A 26,949-nucleotide genomic window follows, 5' to 3' on the forward strand; every position below is an offset into this window, starting at 1 on the left:
AGACAGACACTATCATGCATTATCCTGAATGATACATGCATTGTCATGCTGAAACATGAGGTGATGGTGGCAGATGAATGGCACTACAATGCTCCGGTACCGCTTGCCGTGCGGTGGCAGAGAGAACAGTCTATGACTTGGGTGACTGGAGTATCTGACAATTTAATGGGCTTTCCTCTGTCATCGCCTATTATATAGTTCCTGGATGGCAGGAAGCTTGGCTCCAGTGATGTACTGGGCCGTTCACACTACCGTCTGTAACGCCTTACGGTCAGATGCCGAGCAGTTGCCATACCAGGCGGTGATGCAACCGGTCAGGATGCTCTCGATGGTGCAGCTGTAGAACTTTTTGACGATCTGGGGACCCACGCCAAATCTTTTCAGTCTCCTGAGGGGGAAAAGGTTTTGTCGTGCCATCTTCACGACTGTCAAGGTATGTGATAGATCGTTGGTGATGTGGACACCAAGGAACTTGCTCCACTACAGCCCCGTTGATGTTAATGGGGGCTAGTTCGGCCGCCCTTTTCCTGTAGTCCACAATCAGCCTTTTTGTCTTGCTCACGTTGAGGGAGAAGTTGTCCTGGCACCACACTGCCAGTTCTCTGACCTCCTCCCTATAGGATGTCTCATCGTTGTCAGTGATCAGACCTACCCCTGTTGTGTCGTCAGCAAACTTAATGATGGTGTTGGAGTCGTGTTTGGCCACGCAGTCGTGGGTGAACAGGGAGTACAGGAGGGGACTGAGTACGCATCCCCGAGGGGCACCAGTGTTGAGGATAAGTGTGGCAGACGTGTTGTTGCCTATCCTTAGCATCTTGGGGCGGCCCGTCAGGAAGTCCAGGATCCAGTTGCAGAGGGAGGTGTTTAGTCCCAGGGTCCTTAGCTTAGTGATGAGCTGCGTGGGCACTATGGTGTTGAACTCTGAGCTGTAGTCAATGAACAGCATTCTCACATAGGTGTTCCTTTTGTCCAGGTGGGAAAGGGCAGTGTGGAGTGCGATTGAGATTTCGTCATCTGTGGATCTGTTGGGGCAGTATGCGAATTGGACTCAGTCAGGGAGCGGTTGAAAATGTCAGTGAAGACACTTGCCCGTTGGTCCACGCATGCTTTGAGTACACATCCTGGTAATCTATCTGGCCCTGTGGCTTTGTGTATGTTGACCTGTTTGAAGGTCTTGCTCACATCGGCTACCGAGAGCGTTATCACACAGTCATCCAGAACAGCTGGTGCTCTCATGTATGCTTCAATGTTACTTGCCTCGAAGCGAGCATAAAGGGCATTTAGCTCGTCTGGGTATCCCTTTGTAGTCCATAATAGTTTTCAAGCCCTGCCACATCCGACGAGCGTCAGAGCCGGTGTAGGATTCAATCTTAATCCTGTATTGACGCTTTGATGGTTTGTCTGAGGGCATAGCAGGATTTCTTATAGGCGTCCGGATTAGTGTCCCACTCCTTGAAAGCGGCAGCTCTAGCCTTTAGCTCAATGCGGATGTTGCCTGTAATCCATGGCTTCTGGTTGGGATATGTACGTACGGTCACTGTGGGGGATGACGTCGTCGATGCACTTATAGATGAAGCTGATGACTGATGTGGTGTACTCCTCAATGCCATTGGATGAATCCCGGAACATATTCCAGTCTGTGCTAGCAACACATTCCTGTAGAGTAGCATCCGCGCCATCTGACCACTTCCGTATTGCGCGTGTCACTGGTACTTCCTGCTTTAGTTTTTGCTTGTAAGCAGGATTCAGGAGGATCGCGTTAAGGTCAGATTTGCCAAATGGAGGGCGAGGGAGAGCTTTGTATGCTTCTCTCTGTGTGGAGTAAAGGTGGTCTAGAGTTTTTTTCTTCCTCTGGTTGCACGTGACATGCTGGTAAAAAATTGGTAAAACTGATTTAAGTTTGCCTGCAGTAAAGTCCCCGGCCACTAGGAGCGCTGCTTCTGGATTAGCATTTTATTCTTTGCTTATGACCTTATATAGCTGGTTGAGTGGCCTTATACAGCTGGTTGAGTGTTGTCTTGGTGCCAGCATCGGTCTGTGGTGGTAAATAGACGGCTCCAAAAAATCTAGATGAAAACTCTCGGTAGATAGTGTGGTCTACAGCTTATCATAAGGTACTCTACGTCAGGCGAGCAATACCTCGAGACTTCTTTAATATTTGACATTGTGCACTTGCTGTTATTGACAAAAAAACACACACCCACCCCTCGTCTTACCAGAAGTGGCTTCTCTGTTCTGCCGGTGCATTGAAAATCCCTCTAGCTCTATATTGTGCGGCGGCAGGGTAGCCTAGTGGTTAGAGCGTTGGACTAGTAACCGAATGGTTGCAAGTTTGAATCCCTCGAGCTGACAAGGTACAAATCTGTCGTTCTGCCCCTGAACAGGCAGTTAACCCACTGTTCCTAGGCCGTCATTGGAAAAGAAGAATTTGTTAACAAATGAACTGACTTGCCTAGTAAAATATATTTTAAAAAATTGTCGTCCGTGTCATCGTTCAGCCGCGACTCTGTGAAACATAGGATATTACAGTTCTGAATGTCCCTTTGGTAGTATAACCGTAAACGTAGGTCATCCATTTTATTTTCCAATGATTGTTAGCAAGTAGAATTGATCACAGCGAGCGGTTACTTGCTCGTCTACGGATTCTCAAAAGCCTGATCTACGTGCTTTTTTCCTCCGTCTTTTCTTCACGCAAATAACGGGATCTGGGTCTGTTCCCGGGAGAGCAGTATATTCTTCTTGTTGGACTCGTTAAAGGAAAAAGGTTCTTCCAGTCCATGGTGAGTAATCCGAGTCCTGATGTCCAGAAGTTATTTTCGGCCATAAGAGACGGTATCAGCAACATTATGTACAAAAAAAAAAAGTTGCACACTTCGGTGACGGGTAGTCAGATTGACCTTCCCAATTGTGTCAGGTTATTTCTACATATTAAAGGAGAAGAGGACCAGAGGAGGAGAAGAGGACTCAGCAAGATGACATAGATGCAATACAGTAGTAGTAGTTCAATGTCAACAACAACTAAGAGCATTGAAGCGTGAGGCCAAACTTCTCTGAAGTTTTGGTCCAGTAGTTACTACGTCGTATCAACGTGACGCTAACACCTGCACACGTGCAGATACTCTGTGTGACTGCGTGTTTAATCATCATAACACCAACCCCTCTTTTAAGCTACTGCTACTCTCTGTTTATCATATATGCATAGTGACTGTAACTATACATTCATGTACATACTACCTCAATTGGCCCGACCAACCAGTGCTCCTGCACATTGTCTAACCGGGCTATCTGCATTGTGTCCCACCACCCGCAAACCCCTCTTTATACGCTTCTGCTACTCTCTGTTCATCATATATGCATAGTCACTTTAACCATATCTACATGTAAATACTACCTCAATCAGCCTGACTAACCGCTGTCTGTATGTAGCCTCGCTACTTTTATAGCCTCTCTACTGTATATAGCCTGTCTTTTTACTGTTGATTTATTTCTTTACCTACCTATTGTTCACCTAATACCTTTTTTGCACTATTGGTTAGAGCCTGTAAGTAAGCATTTCACTGTAAGGTCTACTACACCTGTTGCATTCAGCGACACGTGACAAATAAACTTTGGTTTGATTTGATCTGCGGTGCTGCTCATGGCAACATAATTTAGCAGATTCTACCTTTAAAGTGATAGTTATTTCCATCTTTATTAAGAGACCGTTTGTTCCTTTGTGTCGTCAGGTAACACTGCCGGAGTGTTCCACCTGCGTTCCAGTGCAGGGAAGTACCAGCTGAACTACACAGATGCTGAGCTAGCCTGTCAAGCTGAGGGGGCTACGCTCGCCACCTTCTCTCAGATGGCTGATGCACAACAGGTCAGAGGTCATCCTTTAAAAGGAAAATCTGGGATTCGAAACAACAAAGCAGTCACCCTGACACTTTTCATCAAAAGCTATATATCATTACTTTAAAAAGTCCATACATTGATGTGCCAATCACAGACTGCCCATTTAACTCAGCAAAATGATACTCTTGATTTAAAGTGTTACCAACTACTTGGTCAGTGGCAGTAGTTTGAAGTTGAACCAGGACATCATTAACTCTCAGCTACATGATACCGGTGATTGAAAGTGATAGTTCACTATTTAGAAGTTTTACAGTGGTAGTGTCCCAATTCTCCCCCTGTGCACTTTTACACTCCTGGTCAGTGGAAACTCCCAGGCTCCAGACAATGCTTTTAAATCCGTGACGACCAGGAAGTGTACAAGTGCAGTTTTTAAGAGAAGGGCAGAGAATCGGGATGCAACCAGTAACTGTCTGATTGACACTCCACCGCTGATGTTGCAGTTTATGTTGTGTCTTTCTCTAGCTGGGAATGCACCGATGTGTTGCTGGATGGATACAAGGGAAGAAAGTGGGCTATCCAACCAGGTTTCCCTCGGTCAATTGTGGTGACAACCATGTTGGTATAGTGCTATACAAAGACCCTGTGGACCCCAGCAGCAAATACGACACCTTCTGTTACAGACTGTCAGGTAACACCATCAGCCACGGTTGGGCTCCACTTACAGACTGTCAGGTAACACCATCAGCCAGGGTTGGGCTCCACTTACAGACTGTCAGGTAACACCATCAGCCAGGGTTGGGCTCCACTTACAGACTGTCAGGTAACACCATCAGCCAGGGTTGGGCTCCACTTACAGACTGTCAGGTAACACCATCCGCCAGGGTTGGGCTCCACTTACAGACTGTCAGGTAACACCATCAGCCACGGTTGGGCTCCACTTACTGTTACAGACTGTCAGGTAATACCATCATCCAGGGTTGGGCTCCACTTATAGACTGTCAGGTAACACCATCAGCCAGGGTTGGGCTCCACTTATAGACTGTCAGGTAACACCATCAGCCACAGTTGGGCTCCACTTATAGACTGTCAGGTAACACCATCAGCCAGGGTTGGGCTCCACTTATAGACTGTCAGGTAATACCATCAGCCAGGGTTGGGCTCCACTTACAGACTGTCAGGTAACACCATCAGCCAGGGTTGGGCTCCACTTACAGACTGTCAGGTAACACCATCAGCCAGGGTTGGGCTCCACTTACAGACTGTCATGTAACACCATCAGCCAGGGTTGGGCTCCACTTACAGACTGTCAGGTAATACCATCAGCCAGGGTTGGGCTCCACTTACAGACTGTCAGGTAATACCATCAGCCAGGGTTGGGCTCCACTTACAGACTGTCAGGTAATACCATCAGCCAGGGTTGGGCTCCACTTACAGACTGTCAGGTAATACCATCAGCCAGGGTTGGGCTCCACTTATAGACTGTCATGTAACACCATCAGCCAGGGTTGGGCTCCACTTACAGACTGTCAGGTAATACCATCAGCCAGGGTTGGGCTCCACTTATAGACTGTCAGGTTACACCATCAGCCAGGGTTGGGCTCCACTTACAGACTGTCAGGTAATACCATCAGCCAGGGTTGGGCTCCACTTACTGTTACAGACTTTATTTAAATTCCAGACATTTCAGGAAGTACTGTACACTGAAATTCCAATTCTCCTCAATTCCAATCAATGTGTCATAAAGCATCTCAGAGTAGGATTGCTGATCTAGGATCAGGTCCCCCTATATCCATATAATAATGAAATTATGATTAGAAAAGAAAACAGATCCTAGATCAGGTTTATGAATATAGGCCTACCAGCCATACTGTCTCCATTCTCTCTTAATTTCATATCAGTCTTTCAACAACATTTAGATGTGTCCTGTGGTCCTGTGTATTACAACCCGTCTGTCTCTCTGTAGATGTGTCCTGTATATTACAACCTGTCTGTCTCTCTGTAGATGTGTCCTGTATATTACAACCTGTCTGTCTCTCTGTAGATGTGTCCTGTGTATTACAACCCGTCTGTCTCTCTGTAGATGTGTCCTGTGGTCCTGTATATTACAACCCGTCTGTCTCTCTGTAGATGTGTCCTGTGGTACTGTGTATTACAACCCGTCTGTCTCTCTGTAGATGTGTCCTGTGGTACTGTATATTACAACCCGTCTGTCTCTCTGTAGATGTGTCCTGTGTATTACAACCCGTCTGTCTCCCTGTAGATGTGTCCTGTCGTACTGTATTTTACAACCCGTCTGTCTCTCTGTAGATGTGTCCTGCGTATTACAACCCGTCTGTCTCCCTGTAGATGTGTCCTGTCGTACTGTATATTACAACCCGTCTGTCTCTCTGTAGATGTGTCCTGTCGTACTGTATATTACAACCCGTCTGTCTCTCTGTAGATGTGTCCTGTGGTACTGTGTATTACAACCCGTCTGTCTCTCTGTAGATGTGTCCTGTGGTACTGTATATTACAACCCGTCTGTCTCTCTGTAGATGTGTCCTGTGTATTACAACCCGTCTGTCTCCCTGTAGATGTGTCCTGTCGTACTGTATTTTACAACCCATCTGTCTCTCTGTAGATGTGTCCTGCGTATTACAACCCGTCTGTCTCCCTGTAGATGTGTCCTGTCGTACTGTATATTACAACCCGTCTGTCTCTCTGTAGATGTGTCCTGTCGTACTGTATATTACAACCCGTCTGTCTCTCTGTAGATGTGTACTGTATATTACAACCCGTCTGCCTCTCTGTAGATGTGTCCTGTGTATTACAATCCGTCTGTCTCTCTGTAGATGTGTCCTGTAGTACTGTATATTACAACCCGTCTGTCTCTTGGTAGATGTGTACTGTATATTACAACCCGTCTGTCTCCCTGTAGATGTGTCCTGTGTATTACAACCCGTCTGTCTCTCTGTAGATGTGTCCTGTGTATTACAACCCGTCTGTCTCTCTGTAGATGTGTCCTGTGTATTACAACCCGTCTGTCTCTCTGTAGATGTGTCCTGTGTATTACAACCCGTCTGTCTCTCTGTAGATGTGTCCTGTAGTACTGTATATTACAACCCGTCTGTCTCTCTGTAGATGTGTACTGTATATTACAACCCGTCTGTCTCCCTGTAGATGTGTCCTGTGGTCATGTGTATTACAACCTGTCTGTCTCTCTGTAGATGTGTCCTGTGGTACTGTATATTACAACCAGTCTGTCTCTCTGTAGATGTGTCCTGTATATTACAACCCGTCTGTCTCCCTGTAGATGTGTCCTGTGGTCCTGTATATTACAACCCGTCTGTCTCCCTGTAGATGTGTCCTGTGGTACTGTGTATTACAACCCGTCTGTCTCTCTGTAGATGTGTCCTGTGGTCCTGTATATTACAACCCGTCTGTCTCTCTGTAGATGTGTCCTGTGGTACTGTATATTACAACCTGTCTGTCTCTCTGTAGATGTGTCCTGTGTATTACAACCCGTCTGTCTCTCTGTAGAGGTGTCCTGTAGTACTGTATATTACAACCCGTCTGTCTCTCTGTAGATGTGTACTGTATATTACAACCCGTCTGTCTCTCTGTAGATGTGTCCTGTAGTACTGTATATTACAACCAGTCTGTCTCTTGGTAGATGTGTACTGTATATTACAACCCGTCTGTCTCCCTGTAGATGTGTCCTGTGTATTACAACCCGTCTGTCTCTCTGTAGATGTGTCCTGTGTATTACAACCCGTCTGTCTCTCTGTAGATGTGTCCTGTAGTACTGTATATTACAACCCGTCTGTCTCTCTGTAGATGTGTCCTGTATATTACAAACCGTCTGTCTCTCTGTAGATGTGTCCTGTGGTACTGTATATTACAACCTGTCTGTCTCTCTGTAGATGTGTCCTGTATATTACAACCCGTCTGTCTCTCTGTAGATGTGTCCTGTGGTACTGTATATTACAACCTGTCTGTCTCTCTGTAGATGTGTCCTGTATATTACAACCCGTCTGTCTCTCTGTAGATGTGTCCTGTGGTACTGTATATTACAACCTGTCTGTCTCTCTGTAGATGTGTCCTGTATATTACAACCCGTCTGTCTCTCTGTAGATGTGTCCTGTGGTACTGTATATTACAACCTGTCTGTCTCTCTGTAGATGTGTCCTGTATATTACAACCCGTCTGTCTCTCTGTAGATGTGTCCTGTGGTACTGTATATTACAACCTGTCTGTCTCTCTGTAGATGTGTACTGTATATTACAACCCGTCTGTCTCTCTGTAGATGTGTCCTGTATATTACAACCCGTCTGTCTCCCTGTAGATGTGTCCTGTGGTCCTGTGTATTACAACCCGTCTGTCTCTCTGTAGATGTGTCCTGTGGTCCTGTATATTACAACCCGTCTGTCTCTCTGTAGATGTGTCCTGTGGTACTGTATGTTACAACCTGTCTGTCTGTCTGTAGATGTGTCCTGTGTATTACAACCCGTCTGTCTCTCTGTAGATGTGTACTGTATATTACAACCCGTCTGTCTCTCTGTAGATGTGTCCTGTATATTACAACCCGTCTGTCTCTCTGTAGATGTGTCCTGTGGTACTGTATATTATAACCTGTCTGTCTCTCTGTAGATGTGTCCTATATATTACAACCCGTCTGTCTCTCTGTAGATGTGTCCTGTGGTACTGTATATTATAACCTGTCTGTCTCTCTGTAGATGTGTCCTGTATATTACAACCCGTCTGTCTCTCTGTAGATGTGTCCTGTGGTACTGTATATTACAACCCGTCTGTCTCTCTGTAGATGTGTCCTGTGTATTACAACCCGTCTGTCTCTCTGTAGATGTGTCCTGTAGTACTGTATATTATAACCTGTCTGTCTCTCTGTAGATGTGTCCTGTATATTACAACCAGTCTGTCTCTCTGTAGATGTGTCCTGTGGTACTGTATATTACAACCCGTCTGTCTCTCTGTAGATGTGTACTGTATATTACAACCCGTCTGTCTCTCTGTAGATGTGTCCTGTCTATTACAACCTGTCTGTCTCTCTGTAGATGTGTCCTGTGGTACTGTATATTACAACCAGTCTGTCTCTCTGTAGATGTGTCCTGTATATTACAACCTGTCTGTCTCTCTGTAGATGTGTCCTGTGGTACTGTATATTACAACCAGTCTGTCTCTCTGTAGATGTGTACTGTATATTACAACCCGTCTGTCTCCCTGTAGATGTGTCCTGTGTATTACAACCCGTCTGTCTCTCTGTAGATGTGTCCTGTGTATTACAACCCGTCTGTCTCTCTGTAGATGTGTCCTGTAGTACTGTATATTACAACCCGTCTGTCTCTCTGTAGATGTGTACTGTATATTACAACCCGTCTGTCTCTCTGTAGATGTGTCCTGTAGTACTGTATATTACAACCCGTCTGTCTCTTGGTAGATGTGTACTGTATATTACAACCCGTCTGTCTCCCTGTAGATGTGTCCTGTGTATTACAACCCGTCTGTCTCTCTGTAGATGTGTCCTGTGTATTACAACCCGTCTGTCTCTCTGTAGATGTGTCCTGTAGTACTGTATATTACAACCCGTCTGTCTCTCTGTAGATGTGTCCTGTATATTACAAACCGTCTGTCTCTCTGTAGATGTGTCCTGTGGTACTGTATATTACAACCTGTCTGTCTCTCTGTAGATGTGTCCTGTATATTACAACCCGTCTGTCTCTCTGTAGATGTGTCCTGTGGTACTGTATATTACAACCTGTCTGTCTCTCTGTAGATGTGTCCTGTATATTACAACCCGTCTGTCTCTCTGTAGATGTGTCCTGTGGTACTGTATATTACAACCCGTCTGTCTCTTGGTAGATGTGTACTGTATATTACAACCCGTCTGTCTCCCTGTAGATGTGTCCTGTGTATTACAACCCGTCTGTCTCTCTGTAGATGTGTCCTGTGTATTACAACCCGTCTGTCTCTCTGTAGATGTGTCCTGTAGTACTGTATATTACAACCCGTCTGTCTCTCTGTAGATGTGTCCTGTATATTACAAACCGTCTGTCTCTCTGTAGATGTGTCCTGTGGTACTGTATATTACAACCTGTCTGTCTCTCTGTAGATGTGTCCTGTATATTACAACCCGTCTGTCTCTCTGTAGATGTGTCCTGTGGTACTGTATATTACAACCTGTCTGTCTCTCTGTAGATGTGTCCTGTATATTACAACCCGTCTGTCTCTCTGTAGATGTGTCCTGTGGTACTGTATATTACAACCTGTCTGTCTCTCTGTAGATGTGTCCTGTATATTACAACCCGTCTGTCTCTCTGTAGATGTGTCCTGTGGTACTGTATATTACAACCTGTCTGTCTCTCTGTAGATGTGTCCTGTATATTACAACCCGTCTGTCTCTCTGTAGATGTGTCCTGTGGTACTGTATATTACAACCTGTCTGTCTCTCTGTAGATGTGTACTGTATATTACAACCCGTCTGTCTCTCTGTAGATGTGTCCTGTATATTACAACCCGTCTGTCTCCCTGTAGATGTGTCCTGTGGTCCTGTGTATTACAACCCGTCTGTCTCTCTGTAGATGTGTCCTGTGGTCCTGTATATTACAACCCGTCTGTCTCTCTGTAGATGTGTCCTGTGGTACTGTATGTTACAACCTGTCTGTCTGTCTGTAGATGTGTCCTGTGTATTACAACCCGTCTGTCTCTCTGTAGATGTGTACTGTATATTACAACCCGTCTGTCTCTCTGTAGATGTGTCCTGTATATTACAACCCGTCTGTCTCTCTGTAGATGTGTCCTGTGGTACTGTATATTATAACCTGTCTGTCTCTCTGTAGATGTGTCCTATATATTACAACCCGTCTGTCTCTCTGTAGATGTGTCCTGTGGTACTGTATATTATAACCTGTCTGTCTCTCTGTAGATGTGTCCTGTATATTACAACCCGTCTGTCTCTCTGTAGATGTGTCCTGTGGTACTGTATATTACAACCCGTCTGTCTCTCTGTAGATGTGTCCTGTGTATTACAACCCGTCTGTCTCTCTGTAGATGTGTCCTGTAGTACTGTATATTATAACCTGTCTGTCTCTCTGTAGATGTGTCCTGTATATTACAACCAGTCTGTCTCTCTGTAGATGTGTCCTGTGGTACTGTATATTACAACCCGTCTGTCTCTCTGTAGATGTGTACTGTATATTACAACCCGTCTGTCTCTCTGTAGATGTGTCCTGTCTATTACAACCTGTCTGTCTCTCTGTAGATGTGTCCTGTGGTACTGTATATTACAACCAGTCTGTCTCTCTGTAGATGTGTCCTGTATATTACAACCTGTCTGTCTCTCTGTAGATGTGTCCTGTGGTACTGTATATTACAACCAGTCTGTCTCTCTGTAGATGTGTCCTGTATATTACAACCCGTCTGTCTCCCTGTAGATGTGTCCTGTGTGTGTGGAAGTGGGTACGTGGGTAACGGGGATTTCTGTAACGGAGACCTGGCCAGTGTTGTGGCTACCAACTTAAACTACTCTGTATTCTACAATGTAAGTTTGTTGTTTCATTCAGGACTAATCCTAAATTAAGATCCTCACATGCAACTCAGACTTAATTGTATTAATTCAAATTAAAGTACATTTGCAAACATTTACGGGTGATATGGATCTCAAGTTAGAATTTGGCCCTATTTTTTGAGTGCAAATATTGAACAACATGAAATTCTCTCTCCTGGTTGTAGATATTGTTGAAGTATGCAGGCTCGTCTACAGACGGAGAAGTTCTGTTGGACTTTCTGTCCAGCAGTTCATCCTATGCCACTCTGTTTGTGCCACTCAACGCTGGGTTCTCTGAGAATGAGGTGATTTTACGTCTGAAATCATGGAACCAAAAAAAATGACATTTTTACTTACTTTTTCCTGTAAATTCATGTATTTTTTCTCATTTAAAAAGGGATAGTTCACCTGAATTACAAAATGCCATATTGGTTTCTTTACCCAGTGAGAAGTCTGTGTACAAGCTATGACAGTAATCCATGCTTTGGTTGAGGTTCCCTGGCACGGTTTTCAAATGCTAACATTTTAGCATTTGTGGCACAAATCCCATTCAAGTCATTTTTTGCACATCATGTCCAAATCACCTATGTGACTTGTGAGCTTCAAAATCAATGATATATTGATGATTTGGACATTATATCGGTCCCATGACTTGAATGGGATTTGTTCTCACTGGGTAAAGAAACCACTATGTCATTTTGTAATTTAGGTGAACTATCCCTTTTTTAAATTGTTTATATAATGATGTATAATTTTGTCTTAGTCATTTGATGTATAGTTTTCTTGACTGTATGTAGACGTTATCAGACCGGGATGTGGAGTACCATATCTCCACTAACAACAGCATTACGTTCTATGAGGACCTGAAACACGATGGAGTCATCCCTTCCAGACTGGGATATAACCTCTCAGTGGTCATTTCCCCCAGCAACATCACACAGCAGAACCAGGTGAGTGGACCGGTCTGTTACAAATGTCCAGGAGCTGGTTGTGCAATTCAAACAAGTCTTTACTTCAGATCAACTTGTTACTAATAACTTGTAAAAAATAAATAATAATAATAAACAAAACAATTAAGTGTATAATATCATACATTTCTTAAAGAAACAATTCATTTCATGGATGTTTTGATTTGGATGAAGTGATTCTTGATTTCGTGAGTGTGACGGTTGTTTCTCCACAGGAGCCCCAGACGTTCAAGCTAGTGAACCGGAGGCTAGTGTTGACCTGGGACATCCCAGCCTACAATGGAATTATCCATGTCATAGAGGGCCCACTCAGAGCCCCGCCACTACCAGTGAGTTAGTTAAGCTGTTGAGTGAAGTTGTACCCTAGATGCTGATCCTGGATCAGTTTGAAATTTTCCCCACTAATGGTTAAGGTTGGGGAAGGTGATCCTAGATCTGTAACTAGGGGAAACTTCAGACCATTATAACAATCCTAATTCATTGCAAATTCCACCCTATTTCAGAGCCACACAAGGAGTCTCTGGTCAACAGTAACACACTGCATTATGGGAGAATAGGGTCTCTGGTCAACAGTAACACACTGCATTATGGGAGAATGGGTCTCTGGTCAACAGTAGCACACTGCATTATGGGAGAATAGAGTGGCTTTGTCCCTTCTAGTAATTCTATTTCTATGATTATCATTCCAGGTGCACCATGCCCAGTCATCAGGCCACGCCCACGGGGGTGGGACTGTGGCCACCTCCATCCTGGTCACCTGTCTGATAGTCTGCGTCATCGCTGGCCTCACCTATTACGTCTTCAAACACAAGAATGACGCCTTCCGCTTCCACTACTTCAAGGTAACAAGTCCTTCCAACACCACTATAGACCAGGCCCATTGGGCCCACAGGGCTTTGATCAACACTACTATAGACCAGGCCCATTGGGCCCACAGGGCCCTGATCAACACTACTATAGACCAGGCCCATTGGGCCCACAGGGCTTTGATCAACTCTACTATAGACCAGTACTACTACTGTTATTCAATAGCGTAGCTTTCAAGTTTGCATCAAGTCCACATAATACTTTATTCATTTAGTTTTCCTCAATTTGAAAAAAAATGAACTAACTTTTTTTAGCGGTTGAAAATTTATAAATGTAAAATAATGGGGGACCAAATCCACCTGAAGTTGGTTTACGTTTTGACCAGTCACTCAGAGGACTTTCACTGTATTCTCCGTATTGTGTTTTAGTTGTATTGTATTTTACATTTGTGCGACTTGTCTATCAGCGTGGCACATTTTTTTTTTTGTGGACACCAGGAAAGGGTCAGCTGCTGCAAAAAATAAAAATGGAGTTTTTAACAAACACATTTTACACATTTGACATTCACCGAATAACAATAGCCAGAAATCCAGTCTGTCTATGCTAACACTCCACTCCTTGTCAAGCTAAACAATTTTTGTTGCCATGACAAGGAGTAGCAAGGAGGTATGGAGGGGGAAACTGAAAACTAGCTGTTATTGGCAGAGATGTTTGTAACTCTTTCTAATTTGTCTATTATCTCATATATACAGTAAATGATGTCACCATGGAAGGCCAAAATTCCATCCCACCAAACAGGCTGACATTTCAGTTTTCAAATAGCTTACAATTAAACAGGCATTATCATCATTTTCACAATTTCAAAGTATTTTTCCAACCTCACCGTTGTTTATTAGGTACCTAAGTGAATATGAGAGTGGTATGATTGTCGATGCCAGGCGCGCCGGATCCAGTATCTCAGAACAGCCAGCCTCCTGGGGTTTTCACGTAGGACAGGTTTACAGATAATGGTGAGACAAACCAAACATCCAGTCAGCGGCAGTCCTGTTGGCGAAAACAGCTCGTTGAGAGGGGTCTACGAAGAATGCCAAGAATCATGCAAGCTAACAGACGGGGCCACAAACAGACAAATAACGGAACAGTACAACAGTGGTGTGCAGAACAGCATCTCAGAACACACAGCTCATCGGTCCTTGTCATGGATGGGCTACTGCAGCAGACGACCACACTGGGTTCCTATCAGATAAAGACAAGAAGAAACAGCTCCAGTGGGCACACGATCACCAACACTGGACAAATGAGGAGTGGAAAAACATTGCCTGTAACATGACAGCGAGTTCAGTTTACTTGAGCGGTCTGCGCAGTCCACAAACCTCAACCTTACAGAGCATCTTTGGGATGAGATGGAAAGGGCTGGTCACAGCATGAATATACCACCGACCAATCTGCAGCAACTGCGAAATGCCGTTGCGTCAGCATGGACCAGCATCCCTTTGGAATGCTTCCGACTCCTTGTAGAATACCCCGAATAATTCAGGCTGTTCTGGAGGCAAACGAGGGTCCAACCCGAAACTAGATGGGTGTACCTAATAAACAGTCTGGTGTGTACACGAAACACAGGGGAATCACATTTTTAACTGTACTGTGCCTTTAAGTGTGACTGGGGACCCCTCCGGGTTTCTCTAGATGACTGGGGACCCCTCTGAGCCGGGTTTCTCTAGATGACTGGGGACCCCTCTGAGCCGGGTTTCTCTAGATGACTGGGGACCCCTCTGAGCCGGGTTTCTCTAGATGACTGGGGACCCCTCTGAGCCGGGTTTCTCTAGATGACTGGGGACCCCTCTGAGCCGGGTTTCTCTAGATGACTGGGGACCCCTCTGAGCCGGGGTTCTCTAGATGACTGGGAACCCCCCTGGGTTTCTCTAGATGACTGGGGACCCCTCTGGGTTTCTCTAGATGACTGGGGACCCCTCTGGGTTTCTCTAGATGACTGGGGACCCCTCTGAGCCGGGTTTCTCTAGATGACTCGGGACCCCTCCGGGTTTCTCTAGATGACTGGGGACCCCTCTGAGCCGGGTTTCTCTAGATGACTGGGGACCCCTCCGGGTTTCTCTAGATGACTGGGGACCCCTCTGAGCCGGGTTTCTCTAGATGACGGGGGCCCCCCTGGGTTTCTCTAGATGACTGGGGACCCCTCCGGGTTTCTCTAGATGACTGGGGACCCCTCCGGGTTTCTCTAGATGACTGGGGACCCCTCCGGGTTTCTCTAGATGACTGGGGACCCCTCTGAGCCGGGTTTCTCTAGATGACTGGGGACCCCTCTGAGCCGGGTTTCTCTAGATGACTAGGGACCCCTCTGAGCCGGGTTTCTCTAGATGACTGGGGACCCCTCTGGGTTTCTCTAGATGACTGGGGACCCCTCTGAGCCGGGTTTCTCTAGATGACTAGGGACCCCTCCGGGTTTCTCTAGATGACTGGGGACCCCTCCGGGTTTCTCTAGATGACTGGGGACCCCTCTGAGCCGGGTTTCTCTAGATGACTGGGGACCCCTCTGAGCCGGGTTTCTCTAGATGACTAGGGACCCCTCTGAGCCGGGTTTCTCTAGATGACTAGGGACCCCTCTGAGCCGGGTTTCTCTAGATGACTGGGGACCCCTCTGGGTTTCTCTAGATGACTGGGGACCCCTCTGGGTTTCTCTAGATGGCTGGGGACCCCTCCGGGTTTCTCTAGATGGCTGGGGACCCCTCTGAGCCGGGTTTCTCTAGATGACTGGGGACCCCTCTGAGCCGGGTTTCTCTAGATGACTAGGGACCCCTCTGAGCCGGGTTTCTCTAGATGACTGGGGAGCCCTCTGGGTTTCTCTAGATGACTGGGGACCCCTCTGGGTTTCTCTAGATGGCTGGGGACCCCTCCGGGTTTCTCTAGATGGCTGAGGACCCCTCTGAGCCGGGTTTCTCTAGATGACTGGGGAACCCTCTGGGTTTCTCTAGATGACTGGGGACCCCTCTGAGCCGGGTTTCTCTAGATGACTGGGGACCCCTCTGAGCCGGGTTTCTCTAGATGACTGGGGACCCCTCTGAGCCGGGTTTCTCTAGATGACTAGGGACCCCTCTGAGCCGGGGTTCTCTAGATGACTGGGAACCCCCCTGGGTTTCTCTAGATGACTGGGGACCCATCTGGGTTTCTCTAGATGACTGGGGACCCCTCTGAGCCGGGTTTCTCTAGATGACAGGGGACCCCTCCGGGTTTCTCTAGATGACTGGGGACCCCTCTGAGACGGGTTTCTCTAGATGACTGGGGACCCCTCCGGGTTTCTCTAGATTACTGGGGACCCCTCCGGGTTTCTCTAGATGACTGGGGACCCCTCCGGGTTTCTCTAGATGACTGGGGACCCCTCTGAGCCGGGTTTCTCTAGATGACTGGGGACCCCTCTGAGCCGGGTTTCTCTAGATGACTAGGGACCCCTCTGAGCCGGGTTTCTCTAGATGACTGGGGACCCCTCTGGGTTTCTCTAGATGACTGGGGACCCCTCTGGGTTTCTCTAGATGGCTGGGGACCCCTCCGGGTTTCTCTAGATGGCTGGGGACCCCTCTGAGCCGGGTTTCTCTAGATGACTGGGGACCCCTCTGAGCCGGGTTTCTCTAGATGACTGGGGAGCCCTCTGGGTTTCTCTAGATGACTGGGGACCCCTCCGGGTTTCTCTAGATGACTGGGGACCCCTCTGAGACGGGTTTCTCTAGATGACTGGGGACCCCTCCGGGTTTCTCTAGATTACTGGGGACCCCTCCGGGTTTCTCTAGATGACTGGGGACCCCTCCGGGTTTCTCTAGATGACTGGGGACCCCTCTGAGCCGGGTTTCTCTAGATGACTGGGGACCCCTCTGAGCCGGGTTTCTCTAGATGACTAGGGACCCCTCTGAGCCGGGTTTCTCTAGATGACTGGGGACCCCTCTGGGTTTCTCTAGATGACTGGGGACCCCTCTGGGTTTCTCTAGATGGCTGGGGACCCCTCCGGGTTTCTCTAGATGGCTGGGGACCCCTCTGAGCCGGGTTTCTCTAGATGACTGGGGACCCCTCTGAGCCGGGTTTCTCTAGATGACTGGGGAGCCCTCTGGGTTTCTCTAGATGACTGGGGACCCCTCTGGGTTTCTCTAGATGGCTGGGGACCCCTCCGGGTTTCTCTAGATGGCTGGGGACCCCTCTGAGCCGGGTTTCTCTAGATGACTGGGGACCCCTCTGGGTTTCTCTAGATGACTGGGGACCCCTCTGAGCCGGGTTTCTCTAGATGACTGGGGACCCCTCCGGGTTTCTCTAGATGACTGGGGACCCCTCCGGGTTTCTCTAGATGACTGGGGACCCCTCCGGGTTTCTCTAGATGACTGGGGACCCCTCTGAGCCGGGTTTCTCTAGATGACTGGGGACCCCTCTGAGCCGGGTTTCTCTAGATGACTAGGGACCCCTCTGAGCCGGGTTTCTCTAGATGACTGGGGACCCCTCTGGGTTTCTCTAGATGACTGGGGACCCCTCTGGGTTTCTCTAGATGGCTGGGGACCCCTCCGGGTTTCTCTAGATGGCTGGGGACCCCTCTGAGCCGGGTTTCTCTAGATGACTGGGGACCCCTCTGAGCCGGGTTTCTCTAGATGACTGGGGAGCCCTCTGGGTTTCTCTAGATGACTGGGGACCCCTCTGGGTTTCTCTAGATGGCTGGGGACCCCTCCGGGTTTCTCTAGATGGCTGGGGACCCCTCTGAGCCGGGTTTCTCTAGATGACTGGGGAACCCTCTGGGTTTCTCTAGATGACTGGGGACCCCTCCGGGTTTCTCTAGATGACTGGGGACCCCTCTGGGTTTCTCTAGATGACTGGGGACCCCTCCGGGTTTCTCTAGATGACTGGGGACCCCTCTGAGCCGGGTTTCTCTAGATGACTGGGGAGCCCTCTGGGTTTCTCTAGATGACTGGGGACCCCTCTGGGTTTCTCTAGATGGCTGGGGACCCCTCCGGGTTTCTCTAGATGGCTGGGGACCCCTCTGAGCCGGGTTTCTCTAGATGACTGGGGACCCCTCTGGGTTTCTCTAGATGACTGGGGACCCCTCTGAGCCGGGTTTCTCTAGATGACTGGGGACCCCTCCGGGTTTCTCTAGATGACTGGGGACCCCTCCGGGTTTCTCTAGATGACTGGGGACCCCTCCGGGTTTCTCTAGATGACTGGGGACCCCTCTGAGCCGGGTTTCTCTAGATGACTGGGGACCCCTCTGAGCCGGGTTTCTCTAGATGACTAGGGACCCCTCTGAGCCGGGTTTCTCTAGATGACTGGGGACCCCTCTGGGTTTCTCTAGATGACTGGGGACCCCTCTGGGTTTCTCTAGATGGCTGGGGACCCCTCCGGGTTTCTCTAGATGGCTGGGGACCCCTCTGAGCCGGGTTTCTCTAGATGACTGGGGACCCCTCTGAGCCGGGTTTCTCTAGATGACTGGGGAGCCCTCTGGGTTTCTCTAGATGACTGGGGACCCCTCTGGGTTTCTCTAGATGGCTGGGGACCCCTCCGGGTTTCTCTAGATGGCTGGGGACCCCTCTGAGCCGGGTTTCTCTAGATGACTGGGGAACCCTCTGGGTTTCTCTAGATGACTGGGGACCCCTCCGGGTTTCTCTAGATGACTGGGGACCCCTCTGGGTTTCTCTAGATGACTGGGGACCCCTCCGGGTTTCTCTAGATGACTGGGGACCCCTCCGGGTTTCTCTAGATGACTGGGGACCCCTCCGGGTTTCTCTAGATGACTGGGGACCCCTCTGAGCCGGGTTTCTCTAGATGACTGGGGACCCCTCCGGGTTTCTCTAGATGACTGGGGACCCCTCTGAGCCGGGTTTCTCTAGATGACTGGGGACCCCTCCGGGTTTCTCTAGATTTCTTCCTGGCCACTGTGCTCTCACTTCTGCTTGCTCTTTGGGATCGAGGCCAGGTTACTGTAGAGCACTTTGTGACAAATGCTGATGTACAAACCCACTGGACACAAACTGTCATCAACTGTTGTGATTCTATTTAGGCCCATATAACATTAGGGAAGTCAACTGTTGTGATACTATTTAGGCCCATATAACATTAGGGAAGTCAACTGTTATGATAGTATTTAGGCCCATATAACATTAGGGAAGTCAACTGTTATGATAGTATTTAGGCCCATATAACATTAGGGAAGTCAACTGTTGTGATACTATTTAGGCCCATATAACATTAGGGAAGTCAACTGTTGTGATACTATTTAGGCCCATATAACATTACGGAAGTCAACAACAGATATTGTTTCAATTCAACCCAGGGTTCAACTAAAATATAGGATTAGGGTTTCAGGCTTTGGCAGATTTCAAATATAATCTTCAAGTTAATAATTGGTATGTTGGATATACGTCTCTATCTCAACCAAAAATGCATTTAAAGTTTGATTTGATTTAGTCCTATTCGTCAAGTTGAATGTTTGGTTAAGATGGAGACGTGAATCCAACATATCAATTATTCATTTGGATTTTGGATTGGGTTTGGTTGCGTGAGTTTGTTTTTACAGGGACAGTGCACATTAACATTTCAGTAAAAGTGCCCGTTTAGCCAGCTGGCTAATTTTCAACCGCAGTCCCTGGGCAGGTTATTAAAAACTATTCCAATAACAATACAGACCAATATATTTTTTAGATATTATACAAATATCAAGATATTTGGATGCGTTGACAACTAAACACAATTCAATATCACTTTTGAAATAGAGTAAATAGCCTGTTAACTTGTGGAAGTTAAGACATGATGTTGGATTCACGTCCAATAAGAATAGGATTCAGCCAGTGGCTCAGATGAAACTGTCCAAGCATTAGATGCATCTCCTTTGAATTGTTGATATTTGGTTGCGTTGACAACCAAACACAAATCAATATTGCTTTTGTAATACAGTAAATATTCTAACATTAGAAACTAATGTAACACTATTTATTTATTCCAACTTAAAATGAATAAATTCATGGCCACATTGTGGTTTCTGTAACTATAAATGTCTTATGTAATTATAGACTTTTTAAAATGTTTTTTTTTTACGTAATTGAACCTTTATTTAACTAGGCGAGTCAGTAGAAAGCGTGCATGTTCAAGATTTTTATTTATTTATTTTATTTTACCTTTATTTAACCAGGTAGGCAAGTTGAGAACAAGTTCTCATTTACAATTGCGACCTGGCCAAGATAAAGCAAAGCAGTTCGACAGATAAAACGACACAGAGTTACACATGGAGTAAAAACAAACATACAGTCAATAATGCAGTATAAACAAGTCTATATACAATGTGAGCAAATGAGGTGAGAAGGGAGGTAAAGGCAAAAAAGGCCATGATGGCAAAGTAAGTACAATATAGCAAGTAAAATACTGGAATGGTAGTTTTGCAATGGAAGAATGTGCAAAGTAGAAATAAAAAATAATGGGGTGCAAAGCAGCAAAATAAATAAATAAATTAAAATTAAATACAGTTGGGAAAGAGGTAGTTGTTTGGGCTAAATTATAGGTGGGCTATGTACAGGTGCAGTAATCTGTGAGCTGCTCTGACAGTTGGTGCTTAAAGCTAGTGAGGGAGATAAGTGTTTCCAGTTTCAGAGATTTTTGTAGTTCGTTCCAGTCATTGGCAGCAGAGAACTGGAAGGAGAGGCGGCCAAAGAAAGAATTGGTTTTGGGGGTGACTAGAGAGATATACCTGCTGGAGCGTGTGCTACAGGTGGGAGATGCTATGGTGACCAGCGAGCTGAGATAAGGGGGGACTTTACCTAGCAGGGTCTTGTAGATGACATGGAGCCAGTGGGTTTGGCGACGAGTATGAAGCGAGGGCCAGCCAACGAGAGCGTACAGGTCGCAATGGTGGGTAGTATATGGGGCTTTGGTGATAAAACGGATTGCACTGTGATAGACTGCATCCAATTTGTTGAGTAGGGTATTGGAGGCTATTTTGTAAATGACATCGCCAAAGTCGAGGATTGGTAGGATGGTCAGTTTTACAAGGGTATGTTTGGCAGCATGAGTGAAGGATGCTTTGTTGCGAAATAGGAAGCCAATTCTAGATTTAACTTTGGATTGGAGATGTTTGATATGGGTCTGGAAGGAGAGTTTACAGTCTAACCAGACACCTAAGTATTTGTAGTTGTCCACGTATTCTAAGTCAGAGCCGTCCAGAGTAGTGATGTTGGACAGGCGGGTAGGTGCAGGTAGCGATCGGTTGAAGAGCATGCATTTAGTTTTACTTGTATTTAAGAGCAATTGGAGGCCACGGAAGGAGAGTTGTATGGCATTGAAGCTTGCCTGGAGGGTTGTTAACACAGTGTCCAAAGAAGGGCCGGAAGTATACAGAATGGTGTCGTCTGCGTAGAGGTGGATCAGGGACTCACCAGCAGCAAGAGCGACCTCATTGATGTATACAGAGAAGAGAGTCGGTCCAAGAATTGAACCCTGTGGCACCCCCATAGAGACTGCCAGAGGTCCGGACAGCAGACCCTCCGATTTGACACACTGAACTCTATCAGAGAAGTAGTTGGTGAACCAGGCGAGGCAATCATTTGAGAAACCAAGGCTGTCGAGTCTGCCGATGAGGATATGGTGATTGACAGAGTCGAAAGCCTTGGCCAGATCAATGAATACGGCTGCACAGTAATGTTTCTTGATGCCGTGTAAAGGTTGCAGGTCTGTGGAGAGCTTCACTATTGCTGTAATAAATCTGTGCAGAATCTGGAACAGCGCTGATCACTTTTAATGGAATCTCAACTCCAATCCAGGTCATTTGGTTCTGCTATTAGATGGAGCACAGTGATAATAGATTGAGGCATGGATTCAATCAGATCGAGCATTAACTAGCATCCGCATAGCATATGTTTTGGCGGTGTTGGAGGTTTAACTGCGATATGAGCCGACATATCGGCGGGCGGCTGCTCGTCCCCAAACATTCCCTTTCCTTGTCCCTGCTCCATTAGAAAGGCTACCACATTACAAATAAAGGATACAACGTTGGAAATAAAAGCTACCACGTTGGAAACAAAGGCTACCACGTTGGAAATCAAGGCTACCACGTTAGAAATAAAGGCTACCACGTTAGAAATAAAGGCTACCACGTTAGAAATAAAGGCTACCACGTTAGAAATAAAGGTTACCACGTTGGAAATAAAGCCTACCACGTTAGAAATAAAGGTTACCACGTTGGAAATAAAGGCTACCACGTTAGAAATAAAGGCTACCACGTTACAAATAAAGGCTACCACGTTGGAAATAAAGGCTACCACGTTAGAAATAACGGCGCCCTCGTTAGAAGTAACGTCTAGGCTACCACGTTAGAAACAAAGGCTACCAGATTAGAAATAATGGGCTTGGCTACCACGTTATAAATAAAGGCTACCACGTTGGAAATAAAGGCTACCACGTTAGAAATAAAGGCTACCTTGTTAGAAATAAAGGCTAGGCTACCACGTTGGAAATAAAGGCTACCATGTTGGAAATAAAAGCTACCTCGTTGGAAACAAAGGCTACCACGTTGGAAACAAAGGTTACCACGTTGGAAACAAAGGCTACCACGTTAGAAATAAAGGCTACCACGTTAGAAATAAAGGCTACCACGTTAGAAATAAAGGTTACCACGTTGGAAATAAAGCCTACCACATTAGAAATAAAGGTTACCACGTTGGAAATAAAGGCTACCACGTTAGAAATAAAGGCTTCCTTGTTGGAAATAAAGGCTACCACGTTACAAATAAAGGCTACCGCGTTGGAAATAAAGGCTACCACGTTACAAATAAAGGCTACCACGTTAGAAATAACGGCTACAACGTTAGAAATAAAGGCTACCACGTTAGAAATAAAGGCTACCACGTTAGAAATAAAGGCGCCCTCGTTAGAAGTAACGTCTAGGCTACCACGTTAGAAACAAAGGCTACCAGATTAGAAATAAAGGCTACCACATTGTAAATAACGGCTACCACGTTAGAAATAAAGGCTACCTCATTAGAAATAACGGGCTTGGCTACCACGTTATAAATAAAGGCTACCACGTTGGAAATAAAGGCTACCACGTTAGAAATAAAGTCTACCTCGTTAGAAATAAAGGCTAGGCTACCACGTTGGAAATAAAGGCTACCATGTTGGAAATAAAAGCTACCACGTTATAAACAAAAGCTACCACGTTAGAAATAAAGGCTACCTCGTTGGGAAATAACGGCTAGGCTACCACGTTGGAAATAAAGGCTACCACGTTAGAAATAAAGGCTACCACATTAGAAATAAAGGCTACCACGTTAGAAATAAAGGCTACCACGTTAGAATTAAAGGCTACCATGTTAGAAATAAAGGCTACCACGTTAGAAACCAAGGCTACCACGTTAGAATTAAAGGCTACCACGTTAGAATTAAAGGCTACCACGTTAGAAATAAAGATGACCACATTAGAAATAAAGGCTACCACGTTAGAAATAACGGCTACCACGTTAGAAATAAAGGCTACCACATTAGAAATAAAGGCTACCACGTTAGAAATAAAGGCTATCACATTAGAATTAAAGGCTACCACATTAGAAATAAAGGCAACCTCGTTAGAAATAACGGCTACCACGTTATAAACAAAAGCTACCACGTTAGAAATAAAGGCTACCACGTTAGAAATAATGGCTACCTCGTTAAAAATAACGGCTAGGCTACCACTTTGGAAATAAAGGCTACCATGTTAGAAATAAAGTCTACCACGTTGGAAATAAAGGCTACCATGTTAGAAAGAAAGGCTACCACGTTAGAAATAAAGGTTACCACGTTGGAAATAAAGGCTGCCACGTTAGAAATGAAGGCTACCTCGTTAGAAATAAAGCCTACCACGTTAGAAATAAAGGCTACCACGTTGGAAATCAAGGCTACCACGTTAGAAATAAAGGCTACCACGTTAGAAATAAAGGCTACCACGTTAGAAATAAAGGCTACCACGTTAGAAATAAAGGTTACCACGTTGGAAATAAAGCCTACCACGTTAGAAATAAAGGTTACCACGTTGGAAATAAAGGCTACCACGTTAGAAATAAAGGCTACCACGTTACAAATAAAGGCTACCACGTTGGAAATAAAGGCTACCACGTTAGAAATAACGGCGCCCTCGTTAGAAGTAACGTCTAGGCTACCACGTTAGAAACAAAGGCTACCAGATTAGAAATAATGGGCTTGGCTACCACGTTATAAATAAAGGCTACCACGTTGGAAATAAAGGCTACCACGTTAGAAATAAAGGCTACCTTGTTAGAAATAAAGGTTACCACGTTCGAAATAAAGGCTACCACGTTAGAAAGAAAGGCTACCACGTTAGAAATAAAGGTTACCACGTTGGAAATAAAGGCTGCCACGTTAGAAATGAAGGCTACCTCGTTGGAAATAAAGGCTACCACGTTAGAAATAAAGGCTACCTCGTTAGAAATAACGGCTAGGCTACCACGTTAGAAATAAAGGCTACCACGATGGAAATAAAGGCTACCACGTTAGAAATAAAGGCTACCTCGTTGGAAATAAATGCTACCACATTACAAATAAAGGCTACCACGTTGGAAATAAAGGCTACCACGTTAGAAATAAAGGCTACATCGTTAGAAATAAAGGCTACCACGTTAGAAATAAAGGCTACCACATTACAAATAAAGGCTACCACGTTGGAAATAAAGGCTACCACGTTAGAAATAAAGGCTACATCGTTAGAATTAAAGGCTACCACGTTAGAAATAAAGGCTACATCGTTAGAATTAAAGGCTACCATGTTAGAAATAAAGGCTACCATGTTAGAAATAAAGGCTACCTCCTTATTTAGCTCATTGTGCTCTAGCAGCTCCTTGTGGCGGGCCGGGGCCTGCAAGCTGACCTCGGTCGTCAGTTGAACAGTGTTTCCTCTGACACATTGGTGCGGCTGGCTTCTGGGGTAAGTGGGCGGGTGTTAAGAAGCGCGGTTTGGCGGGTCATGTTCCGGAGAACACATGACTCGACCTTCACCTCCCGAGCCAGTTGGGGACTTGCAGCGATGAGACAAGGTCATAATGGGGGAGAAAAAGGGGGTAAAAAATAAATCATTAAAAAATAAATAAAAGCACAGTGATAAATCAAATTTATTTATAAAGCCCTTCTTACATCAGCTGATATCTCAAAGTGCTGTACAGAAACCCAGTCTAAAACCCCAAACAGCAAGCAATGCAGGTGTAGAAGCGCCTGTAAAAGCACACATTGAGAATTTGCCTGTCTCTGAGTGGGTGAATCAAGGTCACCCACATGTCCACGTTGAAATGACACGATATGCCCAGATAAAGGAGCTTTCTAAAAACAGATTTGATTGACTGACATGTCTTGTCTCCCATGGTGACAGAATGAAGAGGGGGATAAGCCTGCTCTGGTGTCTATTCCCAACCCGCTCTACAGCGGTTACAGGGCCTTCAACCAACCCTTTGGTATCAATGAACAATGTGTAAGTCTCAATAATGATGTGTTATATCTCAATAACACAACTGATCAATATGTAAGGCCAAGATTCAATCTGATCCCGCCTGTCAACAACGCTATATTTAAAGGTAATTACTGATTGAGGCACGTAGTGTGGATGCAGTCTGTGAAATGTGGGAACATTGCCTTTAAAAGCTGCGTTGTCAACAACCCAAAATCAGATTGAATGTTGACCTAAGTCAATTTTATATCTCAGTTTTGATCTCAAACACGCTTTATTTTACCCTCATTGGATTTCCTCTTAAATCCAAACTTCTGCCTTCTGTGCTCTTGAGCCAAAAGGGGTCCCCTGAATGGACAGAAATACTGTTCAGAAATAACCTCAGGAGTAATCATCTAGCCTGATGGTTTAACATTTTCTTTCCCTGTCTAGGAAGAGGCAGAACCAGCAGCAGCAGAACCAGAAGAACCAGTTCCTCGACTACTGGATTTATGAGAACTCTAAAAGCATTATGTGGGCTCTAAGAAAGGGCTGGAGTGAATTGACTTTCTGCATTTGAACAAACTATGCTGGGAATGTGTAAATAAAATATGACCTAGGCCTATATTTTCCAAAGACAATGGCTGGGATTCAATCCATAAAATGCTATCTGTGCTTTTTAAAGGAGATGGCTGGGATTCAATCCATAAAATGCTATCTGTGCTTTTTAAAGGAGATGGCTGGGATTCAATCCATAAAATGCTATCTATGCTTTCTTTTTAAAGCGGCGATGGCATTACTGGCAAACACTATTAGAATTGACCTTAAAATATCAAACTTGTTAAAACGAGGCCTCCTTTAAAAAGGCGCATTGCCAGCAGTCCTATGCGTTATTCTAACTACATGCTTTGAATTGAATCCCGGCCTAAACTCAGCAGTAGGTCTGTTTCCCCAAAACAATGTTAAGGTCTAGGATTAGGCTGTTCAGAACTGGGTTGAAGACTCGACCCTCCACACAGAAACACTGATGCAAAATGCCAGGCATGTTTATACGACACTGTATTAAAATATTCCTTCTATGCATCCCTTGTATAGATTATTGGTCATTATTTGATGGTATAAATTCTGTTACTACAACAATAACCATTTATACATATGAACTCCCTTTCACCCAATAATCACATTTTTCATTTAAATGTGATTTTAGATTCATCGTTTTTTTTATTTATTTAAGATGTATTATACAACACATACCAGATTCGTTTTTTCTAAATATGTTAATCTACTGGACTGACACCATTAGAACCTGAAGTTCACTTTTACCCGACTTTAGTAGAAATCCATTTTTTTATTCTAAAATGTCACCT

The 26,949-nt window shown here is 45.5% G+C and overlaps 1 protein-coding gene across 3 annotated transcripts in view; it reads left to right on the forward strand.

Annotated features, from left to right (window-relative positions):
- stab1 (stabilin 1) overlaps window positions 1–26,665 on the forward strand; it is a 177,534-nt gene extending 150,869 nt beyond the window's left edge. For 2 of the 3 annotated variants that reach the window (XM_031836604.1, XM_031837078.1), the window contains exons 61-69: window positions 3,726–3,859; window positions 4,354–4,519; window positions 11,259–11,365; window positions 11,557–11,676; window positions 12,169–12,321; window positions 12,555–12,668; window positions 13,029–13,181; window positions 25,529–25,627; window positions 26,036–26,665. In XM_031836604.1, coding sequence (XP_031692464.1) covers window positions 3,726–3,859; window positions 4,354–4,519; window positions 11,259–11,365; window positions 11,557–11,676; window positions 12,169–12,321; window positions 12,555–12,668; window positions 13,029–13,181; window positions 25,529–25,627; window positions 26,036–26,098 — 1,109 coding nt within the window. In that variant the 3' untranslated portion in view covers window positions 26,099–26,665. Of the gene's footprint in view, window positions 1–3,725; window positions 3,860–4,353; window positions 4,520–5,747; window positions 5,833–11,258; window positions 11,366–11,556; window positions 11,677–12,168; window positions 12,322–12,554; window positions 12,669–13,028; window positions 13,182–25,528; window positions 25,628–26,035 lie in introns of those variants that run through there. The other variant, XM_031837524.1, reaches the window with a different exon arrangement.
- Window positions 26,666–26,949: the final 284 nt, after the last annotated feature.

The sequence above is a fragment of the Oncorhynchus kisutch genome, linkage group LG1 (genome assembly GCF_002021735.2).
Source record: "Oncorhynchus kisutch isolate 150728-3 linkage group LG1, Okis_V2, whole genome shotgun sequence".
NCBI lineage: Eukaryota > Metazoa > Chordata > Actinopteri > Salmoniformes > Salmonidae > Oncorhynchus > Oncorhynchus kisutch.